The 15374-nt window shown below is 33.3% G+C and overlaps 1 protein-coding gene across 1 annotated transcript in view; it reads left to right on the forward strand.

Moving 5' to 3' along the window:
- The first annotated feature begins 427 nt into the window (after positions 1 to 427).
- Positions 428 to 15374, forward strand: part of LOC102807974 (uncharacterized) — a 28342-nt gene continuing 13395 nt past the window's right edge. Inside the window, exons 1-7 of the mRNA XM_085503250.1 lie at positions 428 to 711; positions 2249 to 2363; positions 3520 to 3637; positions 7074 to 7199; positions 7416 to 7481; positions 9454 to 9748; positions 13397 to 13463. Of these exons, the coding sequence (XP_085359376.1) occupies positions 710 to 711; positions 2249 to 2363; positions 3520 to 3637; positions 7074 to 7199; positions 7416 to 7481; positions 9454 to 9748; positions 13397 to 13463 (789 nt within the window). The 5' untranslated portion in view covers positions 428 to 709. The remainder of the gene's footprint in view (positions 712 to 2248; positions 2364 to 3519; positions 3638 to 7073; positions 7200 to 7415; positions 7482 to 9453; positions 9749 to 13396; positions 13464 to 15374) is intronic.

The raw sequence follows: 15374 nt of genomic DNA on the forward strand, positions 1-15374 counted from the left end.
CATCGCAAAGTACCGTTTTCTGCGAGTTGTTGGTCTTTGTTTTCACCGCGAGGGTTGTCAGGCGGTAGAAAATGCCCGGATGTCCGCCCCCGAGGATTCACAGTTTTACGCTACTGCAAATTTACCAAAGCAAATTACGTTATCGCCGCAAGGGGGCGCCCTACATTAACAACAGATGAGCAAACGTGTCAATCGCCATGAAAACCCCCGCGAGAGCCTCGCAACTCGTAGATCTATAGATCTGTACCCGCACTTTTGATCACCGGGGACAGGTATTCTATTTTCAGTCGTTGTATTCGTGCTGCCATGTAACTTACAAACATTGTAGCTTCCAACCATTCTTTAGCGATCGCCTTCAGTGACCTCAGCAGGCTGTGACAGATTTGTTGGTAACGTTGACATCAGTCCGTACAGTACGGCTCGATACAACTTATAGCCGGACTTGATATACAATACCTCGTGGAGTTACTCTACACGATGAAACAAACAATTTCTGTGTAAATATATTCACCAAGCTTTGCGTTAGGGTTTACCCACCCTATAACTTGAATGAACTTTCCTATCGGTATTTCGAGGTTTGTCCTGTTTTACGCAAAATGGCATTTGTCACTTTGGAAAGTACGTGACGGAATAATTTGTGTGACACACGATTCACTTGTAACGTAACTATTATGATGTTGATTCTCTAGTTCATCTCTACAACACCGACATGTAAGTATAGGACACACTGATCACCAATTGTCCATTTTGTAAACAAATTATGTATATAAATATGTATACAGTATATTAAAATAAGTTATTTTGTGAATGACAAATATAATGTATTTGAATGTTGGACATCCAATACCATAAATCAGTAGTACGATCTTTCCAAATTTATTTATTTATTTATTTATTTATTTATTTATTTATTTATTTATTTATTTATTTATTTATTTATTTATTTATTTATTTATTTATTTATTTATTTATTTATTTATTTATTTATTTATTTATTCTTCCATTTTACAATCAGGGGCTTACTAATTTTTAAAATTTGGAAGCTGTTATCACACTGTATATTCCAACTTCATTAGGAAAGAGAAAAGCACAAAGATAAACTGAAATAAAAACACTGAGGTTTAGAACTAAAAACAGGTTATCCTCCGATTTCCAACGTCCTTTGCATGAACATAAAAACAATCACTTGCGTAAAGAAACACCGAGAACCAGCAACAGGTTCATAAACAAGTTTTCTTCCAAAAAGGCAACAGAGTGTCAAACAAAATTTCTTGTTTCCTCATTAAAAAAAAGGTTGGCGTAAGTTGCGTCCTGTAATTAAAAAGATAAGGATCTCATAAACTTGTGTTTACAACTTACAATACTTACAAGATACGTAAATATGGCGGCCACTGAATGCATGCAGTAGAGTTGACCTGCAGATAGTTAACGTTTTGGCTGACCAGATATTTTTGTCTTTTGTTAATGCTTTTCATTTGTCTTTGAGACAGTCGAATATCAATAAATGTCATGTTAAATGTCATATTCGATGTCATGAATATACACACAAGTGTTCAAATCAAGATAGAAATTCTTGACCTTGGTCATGTATTTTTGGAATTGGCCATGATAGTTCATGGTTGACCATCAAATACCATGGTCATCATGGTACTAAGACCATGTTTGTTCATTCGCCAGGGTATTAGACCTGGATGCTAATTGGATACATTATTTTGAATATTGTGCAGTGATGACATCATGACATTCACTAGTATTGATAATGAGGTTATGCACAACAGTACAACGTGAGTATCGACCAACGCGCAACAGAGGTCGATGTGAAGGCGTGCTGTCTGAGTCTTTAAAGGCCTTCCAAGGATACACCATGGGAATGCCGAAACACAAAAAGTTTAGAACAGAATCAGCAAAATTTTTTGTGTGGAGTTCGGTCAAACCCTGGTGGTAGCCATGTTTGTTTTTATTATTAGAGGACACTTACATGCATAATCATTCCATATTTGGAATTCGCATTTCCTTATATGGTAGAATGAAATACCCTGTAAAATACTGCAAAATTACAGCACCCTGTAACTTATGGTGTTACGATGACAGATGTATAATAATATAATATCATTTTCATGTGGCCATACAAGGCCCTGTGAAAATAACATATGGTCAATTCTATTCTATAAAAATAGTTAAAAAGTGATAGGGATCTAAATGTCTCATTACATTACCTTAAAAATGATATTTAAAATTTAAATTTTAGGAGTCATTTTAAAATTGTGACGGGACGAGACAAGAATACCAATCCGTTATACAAAATAAGTGGTAGATGTGGCAATCCGTCGGTACACGGTGATATTGTGGAAACCGAGATCAAGGTAAGCAAGCTGCAATATATACTGGTTCCGTCAAGGTGTGGTGTATTTACCTCATTTACGTGACAACATTTTATCAGGTTCCATGGCTTGAGCCTGCAAAATTGGCTGTGGGAATGCATTCAGTTTGGGCCGAGATCGGCTCCGATAAACCTTCAGGGTTGAACTCCTGTATGATTGAAATTTAACTATCCACTTATGACGTCTTTACAGAATTTTTGTGAGCTGTGTACATACATGCTGATTTTTGTTATTATGGGCATGTTTACATGTATTACATACTGATCATGTTTGTACGACAAACAAGCCATATTTATTCCTGTATTGATAACTTGTGCGTTACAAGTCTGGGCAAATTGAAAATATAACGCTTAACACGTGGCCGAAAAGATCATCTCTTGCACGCACAACATGTGGCCGAAAAGACTATCTCTTGCACGCACAACACATGGCCGAAAAGACTATCTCTCGCACGCACAACACATGGCCGAAAAGACTATCTCTTGCACGCACAACACATGGCTGAAAAGACTATCTCTTGCACGCACAACACATGGTCGAAAAGACTATCTCTTGCACGCACAACACATGGCCGAAAAGACTATCTCTTGCACGCACAACACATGGCTGAAAAGACTATCTCTTGCACGCACAACACATGGCCGAAAAGACTATCTCTTGCACGCACAACACATGGCTGAAAAGACTATCTCTTGCACACACAACACATAGCCGAAAAGACTTTCTCTTGCACGCACAACACATGGCCGAAAAGACTATCTCTTGCACGCACAACACATGGTCGAAAAGACCATCTCTTGCACGCACAACACATGGCCGAAAAGACTATCTCTTGCACGCACAACACATGGTTGAAAAGACCATCTCTTGCACGCACAACACATGGCCGAAAAGACCATCTCTTGCACGCACAACACATGGCCGAAAAGTCTAGAGCTTGAAATGCTCAGCCTAAAACAGACCAAGCTGAACCATATGAATACTTAATAGATAATTTCTTGGAAATTATTGCGAGGAGCAATACTTCAGCACTGATGAAATGCTGTGTGTAAATCAAAGCATTTAACTACATAGTGTGGAATTTCAAGCAGCTCTGTAAATTACTGTGTGATATATTATCATTTTGTTTCCTTGAAAGGAATTCATGAATTGGGCAAATGGTCATCTACAAGACATGCCTGATGCTAAATTGATTACTGACCTTGAACATGACCTTGGTGATGGAATGACTTTGTTACATCTAACAGAAGAACTGGGTATGCACTTTTCATTCTTAGTTGCACATACCGTTATTTGAAAAAATCTTTAATAGAAGTGCTTATACTGTATAGGATTAATTATTCGCTGGTTTTTTAATTTTGTTATTTTCGCCGATATGTGACATCTGCTAAGTTAAACCCAAATGAACATGCCAAATAACAATAGAACTCATGAGTTCGTGAACTTAAACCCCAGTAAAATTGCTCAAACCATTAAAATAGTGATATTAAATGCCAGTGAAAATAAATGCTTTTACTACCAATACTATGAGGTTATTAGAAGAATACCGCAAAGTATGCACCTAGGCAGTACAGAGATCAGATTGACCATGTGCTGATACAGCTTTTTATGGAACGACCTATCATACTACAATGGTAGATGCAAAATGTTTGCGTTTATTGTATGCTTTATTTTGAACGTGGGCTTGCATCTGTTATTAAAATAAGCACATGCGCTACTTACTAATAAAGCAAATGTGGTTATAATTGCATGTCAAATTCATAGTTATTGAACTTAAACAACTGTAAAATAATTAAAGAGGATCAATTGATCCTATGGTAGGGCATAACCTTATACCGTAATAACCTTAATATTATTTTCCTTTTGAGCACCATTGTCAACTTTTCGCACTGTCTATAAAATGACTGTATACAGTCTGCCCCTCTTCACATGAAATATTGATAAAAATTTACAAATCTTTTGATCCAAAACTTATAGCAATATATGAGATTGTATTAATTAAAATGATGAAGAGATTTACTGAAAATTTTACAAAATGTGGAAATATTTGCGCTGAATTTTGGGCTGAAAATATATCTGGCAGTCAAAAGGTTAAAATATCGTCAAAATATTTTTCAAATTTCATAGGGCATGTAATACAATATTTATAATATGAGAAGAATAGCCTAACTATGCCAGCAGCTGGTAGCGATAACAGCTGTATTGTATTGGTATTGTTCTTTACAAGTAAATACACGAGGCCATTTTACCGGGCAGTCTGTCATTTGACAGGTATACAGTTATACTGTGATGTTATTTTAATTCATGATTAACCTGTATTTTGTTTTACTAATTGAACAATTAGATTGTTTAATTTCTGTTTTTTGATCAATTAAGATATAATAGATCTGCATAATTAAGACTATATTATAACGATGAAAGTGTTTGTGTAGCTATTTATATATAAGATCGTTAAATGTAATCTAAATATAGACATCAGACAAATGACTTTAGTGATATATGGTTATTTCGAGGATGCAGCAAAGTATGCACAATGATGGTGCAGCATGAACATCATATCAAGGGATCATTGCGACTATGCAGTATCCTCATAATAATTGTAATATATCTTTTACGATGAAATCATTTGGTGTGGAGGCCAAGATGGTAAACATTTATTATAAATAACTTAGTTATTATTACCCAGTTATTAAGCCCATTTCTAAGGGTATATTAGGATAATATAGCTGCCTGTTAAGTAATACCTCACCAGTAGTTTCTTAATAGAGGGAAAAGTTTATGAAGCAGAAAATGTCTGCTATATACGAAAGATACATGTTCATTTGCATGTTTTGTCATTGAGGTAATTAATCACCATTGTTTAGTTTTTTATATTATGTATTTGTGTTTCACCCTGACCCACAGTGTTATATATTCAGATTGTTACAACATAATTTTTTTTTTTTTCTCATTAAGAAATAGAATTTGGGTATTTGATAGATCTATATATCTCAACAATGATTTCTCATTGTTTTGCAAACCATAATGATTCAAGGTTCATAGTAGGATACTACAGTCAAACCTATTTCTATAGTGCAGCAGTCCCAAAGCATAACATTTGAGCAACGTGTGTATAAAGACCACCTGTCTTATGTGGCATCCCTTTCAGCAATATTACTGTAGATTCACCTTTGTTTAGACACCAAAATAATAATCAGCGTTCTGTTTATAAAGTAATATTTATTTTCTTCTAGTCAAATAAATGTGTAGTAGCATCTCACTACCTACTGGACAAACAAATGTAATAGTTTTAACCTCCATATAAGGTTAAAACCACCTATCTAGAAAGACCATTGTAAAAAGGTCCCGTAGGTGGTTGCTATGCACAGATTTGACTGTGTATCATCATGACTACCATTTTCTGCTCACTGCAACATTCTATATTAAGCTTGAACTCGAACATAAAAACAGGAAAAACAAAGGTGGCTTCAAAACATTGCATTGGATTCAACATATGCTAAAAGTATTTTTTTGGATTTCCACGGTTAATGTAATTAATACGGTACACATTTGATGATCATTTAGGCCATACTAATATTATCCTTTGTTTCGCGAACCCGCCGAATGAACAGGGGCCGAAAATGAAATAAAACAAATTTTTTATTTCAGCGTAATTTCTTGTAAGTGCAAAAAATTGCTGAAAAAAAATTATTTGTATCTTCATTTTTTTTCGCCCTCCGCATAACAAACCCAAGTTGCATTTTCGTGGGAGTATCATGATCAAAATACCAAAGTCTCGCACGGATGAGAAACAAGGTTTTACATGGAATAAAATTTTATTTCATTTCTTCTCTCCGATCAATGATCTCACTTACAATTCTTTCAGAATCACATAAATCTAATGGAAAAAAAGATTTAATTTTATTTATTTTTTCGCCCTCCTCAAAAAAATTGCCTTATAAAAACTCGAGAAACAAGGAATAAAAAAAGTCTGGCCTTATTCTGCCGAAGTACTGATATCTCAACACCATATTCCTCTCTGAAAGATGAGCAGAAAAATTCAAATCGAATCATTTGATTTTTGCGACAAACGTTCAATTTGCGTCTTTCACACGTACATGTATGGCGAGATCACAGTTGAATGGAAATTCACCAATTGGTAAAAGATCACACACAGGTTTAAAGTGCATGTGATATGTTCTGTTAATTATGGCAAAAAAAATTGAGGTTCATCTAAATCCGTTCATGACCAAAACTGTTAGAAACTATGCAAATTTTACAGGTTTCAAATCAAATTCAAATAAATGTGATATAGATTGATATTTGGAGGATGTTTTTCACTACCACACCTTCTCACCCAAATTTTTCTGCTTATATTCTTCAAAATTTCTGGATATAAACCTTAATTTTGAAGCCAACAGAAAAAATGTGAGTAAATTTTCAGTTTTTACTCAAAAAATATGGCTATATTTGTCTCAATCTTCTGAAGACAAGTGCACACTATAAATGGGATTATTTTGTAAATTTGGGATGAAAAGAAGAAACTGGTGGTGAAAAAATTAATGATTATTGCATGATTACCAAATGAGACAGAAAACTGTTAGACAAACATACCATGTGATACAGAAACTGTTGGCAGCACCCATACTTTCTAAACATGTACAATTTAAGATGCACATACTTACATGTCATTCTGTTCTGATTTACTGATAGCTTGTGAGGTGCCAGAATATCACCATGACAACCCTGTGATGAGATTTCAGAAGATGGAGAATATTGCAGGATGTATACAATTTCTTTGTGACCGAGGAGTTTATATAACTGACATGCATGCTTCAGGTAAGGTCGTAGACTTAAACTTTCAAATCTTGTGGTATGATACTTATAGTCCCCTGAGTGTGGGGAGACCACAGTCACTAGTCTGGATTATTTGACTAACAGAACTGACTTTAGAAGAAACTAACTCAAACTATTTATGAAATAAAACATCTGAAAAATCAATGTGCATGTGTTTTTGACTGCTGCTTGTATTGATCTGATTGTTTTTGTTGTTAGATATCGTTGGTGGTGATCTGAAGACGATATTGGCATTGTGCCACGCACTGCGACTACGATTCGATGGTAAGCACTCAATTTATTTTCATCACACATGTTGGTTGGTTGACAAAATCCAGATAAAAAAGTATGGTTTGTTAATTTTGTCAATTTTTAGCTCCGCTGACGACTTTGTCGAGCAGAGCTTATCATATTATTGATTGTCAGTCGTCGCCCGTCGTTCGTCGTCCGTGTCAATGTTTTACTTTTTCGACTTCTTCTTGAAAACTGTAAGCCTGAATGCTTTGATACTTGGTGTATATGTACCCTGTGTAGACCTCTCTCAGATTTTTTCATTTCATGATGATATCTTCAATTCTCAAATTTTGGTGAATATTTTTGTAATTTTTGGTAAAAAGTGATATTTTCGACTTCTTGTTAAAAACTGCAAGTCCAATTGCTTTGTTATTACGTATATAGGTACTACATGTGGAACTCTCTCAGATTTGTTCATTTCGTGATGATATCTTCAATTATCTATTTTTGATGAATATTTATGTCATTTTTGGTAAAAAGTGATATTTTTGAATTCTTGTTGAAAACAGCAAGTCCGATTGCTATACATACTATACATATTATTTATTTTCTAATGATATCTTCAGTTCTTTAATCGAAATGTGCCTTGCTAACAGCGGAGCTATCTCAGCCGAGAGGCTGCTTGTTTTTATTTACTAGCATGTACCAGTAAATGTGCTTTTATAAGCAATAAAAATACTGGTTGCTATGCAAACATTTTTCAGACACACATACACAGTTACAGTCCCTCTTCAACATGTGTGTGTCTGCATCTTGTACGCATTCTTGAATGAACTTCAGGATCTTAAAAAAAAACTTGGGACAATTTGGTAGTTGCTCATTACATTTTCAGTGACCTTAACATGGTCTTAACTCTGGGTTAAAAACAATATGTTTTTGCAGTGACTAATGGTAGGGGAATAGGATGTGAGTTGTTGGGAAATATAAATTCAAACTACTGCAACATATGAACCATAACAAATAATAATGAACAAAGTGATCTATCCCTCATGTGTGAACAAGTCTTAAATATCTTGACTTAAAATGCTCACAGTTCTATCAAAGGTTTCAGAAAATTGCAGAGAATGTCATAATTAAATATATGAATATTTTCCTCTGTCGCTACATTAAAGTTCTGCTCTGAGCAATTCATCAAATTTGGGATTTTGGTACTACTCATTTTCCAAGCTTCGATAAACTGATTTCTGCCATTGGGCCATTCCAGTTTATATCTGCACCCCCCCCCCCCTGTTGATGTGGTCGGATTTCCAGCACTGTATGATGTGGAAAATACCCCGGAATTCCAACTGTATATGGAGAAACAGAATCTGGAAATCCAGACGAGTATGGAAAAAAAATTCCTGGAAATCCAGGCAGTTATGGCTACTAAATAAAATATGGCCTAGTTTATCTCGCCACATACCGGTTGATGAGGTTGGATTTCCAACAGTATGACTAAAAAAAACTTGGAATTCTGACTGTATATGGTAACAAAATTGGGCCAGTATGAAATAGTTATTACTGAAATTAGATAAGGATGGTAGCATGAATGAGCTTATCAACAACGTGAATCAGGACTAATTTGGATTTCCATTATCAAATGTAAAATTTTGAACTTGGTAAATTAGCATATGATGTAAGTTATATTTGGAAATCCTACTCTGTATGGTGGCACAATGGAACTCATCAACACCATAAGTAGGAACTATAGTTTTGGATTTCCATTACTGTATGGTGAATGGTGATTTGGAAATAAAACTTTGTATGACTTATACACCCATGGAAATTATACTCTGTATGAAGTAAACACACAAGCTCATCAACAGGGGGGTGCAGATATAAACTGGAATGGCCCATTGAAGGATTTGATTTAAGGACTCACTCCCACTTTCCAGGTGTGAATCTTAATGTTGAAAATGGAATTTGAAATTAACAATGAAATGTGCTGCAAATTAATACTAATTTATAACTTTTTTTTAACCAGGCAATTATGATAAAAGAAATCAAAATCATCCCAAGATGCCTAAACTTGTGAATCATTCTTGGCCAGTAGTTTGCAGTTCAAGCCATGTGCCTGTGTCGCAAAGAAGGATGTCTAATCCTTCACTGAGAAATACGACAAGACACAAAAAGACATATGAATGTGGTTACCATAGTTACTACAATGCTCTTTTTGGAAACCGAAATATGGGTGGATTTGTGATTTTGTACAAGGAAGATATGGCAGTCTTAAGTTGGGTACAAAAACTGTTACGAATCACAATACCAGATTACACAGTGTAAGTACATTTAAAGTATTACTATACCAGATTACACAGTGTAAGTACATTTAAAGTATTACTACATCAGATTACACAGTGTAAGTACATTTAAAGTATTACTACATCAGATTACACAGTGTAAGTACATTTAAAGTATTACTACACTAGATTACACAGTGTAAGTACATTTAAAGTATTACTACATCAGATTACACAGTGTAAGTATATTTAAAGTATTACTACACTAGATTACACAGTATAAGTACATTTAAAGTATTACTACACTAGATTACACAGTGTAAGTACATTTAAAGTATTACTACACTAGATTACACAGTGTAAGTACATTTAAAGTATTACTATATCAGATTACACAGTGTAAGTACATTTAAAGTATTACTATATCAGATTTAAAGTATTACTACACCAGATTACACAGTGTAAGTATATTTAAAGTATTACTACACTAGATTACACAGTGTAAGTACATTTAAAGTATTACTACACCAGATTACACAGTGTAAGTATGGTACATTTAAAGTATTACTACAACAGATTACACAGTGTAAGTACATTTAAAGTATTACTACATCAGATTACATAGTGTAAGTACATTTAAAGTATTACTACACTAGATTACACAGTGTAAGTACATTTAAAGTATTACTACATCAGATTACACAGTGTAAGTATGGTACATTTAAAGTATTACTACATCAGATTACACAGTGTAAGTACATTTAAAGTATTACTACATCAGATTACACAGTGTAAGTACATTTAAAGTATTACTACACTAGATTACACAGTGTAAGTACATTTAAAGTATTACTACACCAGATTACACAGTGTAAGTACATTTAAAGTATTACTACATCAGATTACACAGTGTAAGTACATTTAAAGTATTACTACACCAGATTACACAGTGTAAGTACATTTAAAGTATTACTACATCAGATTACACAGTGTAAGTACATTTAAAGTATTACTACATCAGATTACACAGTGTAAGTATATCTAAAGTATTACTTTATCAGATTACACAGTGTAAGTACATTTAAAGTATTGCAACACCAGATTACACAGTATAAGTACATTTAAAGTATTACTATATCAGATTACACAGTGTAAGTACATTTAAAGTATTACTACACCAGATTACACAGTGTAAGTACATTTAAAGTATTACTACATCAGATTATACAGTGTAAGTACATTTAAAGTATTACTACACCATATTACACAGTGTAAGTACATTTAAAGTATTACTACACTAGATTACACAGTGTAAGTACATTTAAAGTATTACTACACTAGATTACACAGTGTAAGTACATTTAAAGTATTACTACACTATATTACACAGTGTAAGTACATTTAAAGTATTACTACACTAGATTACACAGTGTAAGTACATTTAAAGTATTACTACACTAGATTACACAGTTTAAGTACATTTAAAGTATTACACAGTGTAAGTACATTTAAAGTATTACTACACCAGATTACACAGTGTAACTACATTTAAAGTATTACTACACCAGATTACACAGTGTAAGTACATTTAAAGTATTACTACATCAGATTACACAGTGTAAGTACAATTAAAGTATTATTACACCAGATTACACAGTGTAAGTACATTTAAAGTATTACTACATCAGATTACACAGTGTAAGTACATTTAAAGTATTACTACACTAGATTACACAGTGTAAGTACATTTAAAGTATTACTACACTAGATTACACAGTGTAAGTACATTTAAAGTATTACTACACTAGATTACACAGTATAAGTACATTTAAAGTATTACTACATCAGATTACACAGTGTAAGTACATTTAAAGTATTACTACACTAGATTACACAGTATAAGTACATTTAAAGTATTACTACACTAGATTACACAGTGTAAGTACATTTAAAGTATTACTACACTAGATTACACAGTGTAAGTACATTTAAAGTATTACTACACCAGATTACACAGTATAAGTACATTTAAAGTATTACTACACTAGATTACACAGTATAAGTACATTTAAAGTATTACTATATCAGATTACACAGTGTAAGTATATTTAAAGTATTACTACACCAGATTACACAGTGTAAGTACATTTAAAGTATTACTACACCAGATTACACAGTGTAAGTACATTTAAAGTATTACTACACCAGATTACACAGTGTAAGTACATTTAAAGTATTACTACACCAGATTACACAGTGTAAGTACATTTAAAGTATTACTACACCAGATTACACAGTGTAAGTACATTTAAAGTATTACTACACCAGATTACACAGTGTAAGTACATTTAAAGTATTACTACACTAGATTACACAGTGTAAGTACATTTAAAGTATTACTACACCAGATTACACAGTGTAAGTACATTTAAAGTATTACTACACCAGATTACACAGTGTAAGTACATTTAAAGTATTACTACACCAGATTACACAGTGTAAGTACATTTAAAGTATTACTACACTAGATTACACAGTGTAAGTACATTTAAAGTATTACTACATCAGATTACAGTGTAAGTACATTTAAAGTATTACTACATCAGATTACACAGTATAAGTACATTTAAAGTATTACTACACCAGATTACACAGTGTAAGTACATTTAAAGTATTACTACACCAGATTACACAGTGTAAGTACATTTAAAGTATTACTACATCAGATTATACAGTGTAAGTACATTTAAAGTATTACTACACCATATTACACAGTGTAAGTACATTTAAAGTATTACTACACTAGATTACACAGTGTAAGTACATTTAAAGTATTACTACACTAGATTACACAGTGTAAGTACATTTAAAGTATTACTACACTAGATTACACAGTGTAAGTACATTTAAAGTATTACTACACTAGATTACACAGTGTAAGTACATTTAAAGTATTACTACACCAGATTACACAGTGTAAGTATGGTACATTTAAAGTATTACTACATCAGATTATACAGTGTAAGTACATTTAAAGTATTACTACACCAGATTACACAGTGTAAGTACATTTAAAGTATTACTATATCAGATTACACAGTGTAAGTACATTTAAAGTATTACTACACTAGATTATACAGTGTAAGTACATTTAAAGTATTACTACACCATATTACACAGTGTAAGTACATTTAAAGTATTACTACACTAGATTACACACTGTAAGTACATTTAAAGTATTACTACACTAGATTACACAGTGTAAGTACATTTAAAGTATTACTACACTAGATTACACAGTGTAAGTACATTTAAAGTATTACTACACTAGATTACACAGTGTAAGTACATTTAAAGTATTACTACATCAGATTACACAGTGTAAGTACATTTAAAGTATTACTACACTAGATTACACAGTGTAAGTACATTTAAAGTTTTACTGCACTAGATTACACAGTGTAAGTACATTTAAAGTATTACTACACTAGATTACACAGTGTAAGTACATTTAAAGTATTACTACACTAGATTACACAGTGTAAGTGATGTATTATGAATGCATATATGCTTTCATTTTATTATTTGTGGATGTGCCATTCCAAATGGAAATTGATTTGTCACAACCGAGACTGTTTTTTTGTCTCCACATTCGATTCTGATTCCTGTTTTTGGTCAACTACATAGATTTGAAGACGGTATTATCTTATGTGCCATAGTTAATCAGTTATGTAATGGCGTAATATCACATGAGGTAGGAACTGCCAAACAAACTAATGTTGGGTGAAAGGTCATACTTATTGTTGTCTATCCTCTGGTGTTTCTGGTATTGAAGGCTTTTTTGTGGTGTCTTAGGGGGTACAGTGTTGTGGTGTCTTAGGGTGTACAGTGTTTATATGGTATGAATGTTAGGGTGTACAGTGTTTATATGATATGAATGGAATAATTTAATATTTGCCTTTACCTTTTTTTATTTTTATTTTGTTGTTTTTAATGTGTAAATGTTTTTTTATACTTAAGAATCGATCAATTTTATCAACTATACTGACAATTTTTGTATCCTCTCCTGAATTATGCTATCTTTTGTCACGAGTTATTTATTTTGAGGCATAAGCAAATTTGTTTTGAAATTTACATGCTGTTACTTTGCTATATTTCCACGATTCAAAACACAGCAAGTCTTGTATAATATTGAAGAGTAGAAAAATTCCTATTTTTAAATCTTTGTGAATACTTCGTTGCTTTCTTAGATGGGAATACATGAAAAATTGTCCCATATTTGCACCATATTTTGTGATATTTTTTATGTTTTGAAAATGTAATTATAGTAAATGTACACATTTATTTTTAGGCAGTTGTGTGAGGTATGTACGACCTAGAAATAGTGCCGTATGCGAGTACCAAGTTGCAAGTCGCAAGTACCAAGGTCGAAGTATTTGGGGCATTGAGACTAAGTCTTCTACTAGCATTTACCCATGAAAATTGTCTCTATCCTGACCAAGCAACGGCAGACGCTTCTTTGTTTCAATTTGTTTCAATTCAAATTTGATCCGGGTTGCATGTAAATACAATTCCAAGTGTGAGGGACGTCTCGTAAACATTATATTATATCTATATTATATACTATGTATTATGGAACTGTGTGCTAGTTAACACTTGGGTTGTGGCAAATTTAACACCTCTCCGAGGTGTGACTACTTTTGAAACCTGCCATTGTCTTCATTTTATCGGCGGCGTGTGACACAAGAATTCTGTGACCCTTCGGTGAACATGTACCCGTTTTTACTAACTACAATTATAATTCTATGATTCTTTAATCGCTGACCACGGGTTCATACTAATTTTACCGAAAGAAAAAACAATTTTCACATGTTATGCGGAGTGTGCTGGCTGGTCATGGCCGTTTATTAAATTATTGTGCTTTCACGTTTCCTGTGCAATTTCGTGAAGAGCAAACATCGATTCTATGCAAACGACTGAACAAACTTTTTGATATAAACACTTAAATGAATAATAAACAAAAAGCACTGGAAATAGTAGTTAAAGCTGCTTTTATTTGCGACCTTCGCAATGTAATCCGCGTACACTAGTCGACTGTAATGTTGAGTACAGGGCGGCGTGCGCCCGTTGACACCTAGGCTAGATCGCGTTGACACCTATTTGCTACAATTATTTTTATATATGAATCACCCCTAAAGTAAAAACCTTAACAGCATCATGCCAATCTTAACCAACCATGTACACATCATTTCATAACCATGGTAAATATTTGATTTTACTGTGATAAAACACAATTGAACGTTCGTTGTTATATTATAAGCAAACGTTACAAGCCTTTGTATTACCCCTCGCATAGGGCTTTTTTGCTACTAGCAAACGATACATTTTACCACTCGCACATGCCGTTTTTACCACTAGCATATGGCATATTTTGCTACTTGCGACTCGCAACTTGGTACTCGCATACGGCACTATTTCTAGGTCATACATACCTGGTTGTGTGCAAAATTTGTAAAATGAACAAGTTTTTAAGATAGGATAAATGAAATTCACATACATCAATGTAGTCGCCATATTGATTTTTTACCCTAACCCATGGGAACTCCAAATAGTTTAATACCGGTACATGTGAGTGACCTATTGTGCAATGCTCCGAAGCAACTAC

The sequence above is a fragment of the Saccoglossus kowalevskii genome, chromosome 9, assembly GCF_978046115.1.
Source record: "Saccoglossus kowalevskii chromosome 9, keSacKowa6.1, whole genome shotgun sequence".
Classification (NCBI taxonomy): Eukaryota; Metazoa; Hemichordata; class Enteropneusta; family Harrimaniidae; genus Saccoglossus; species Saccoglossus kowalevskii.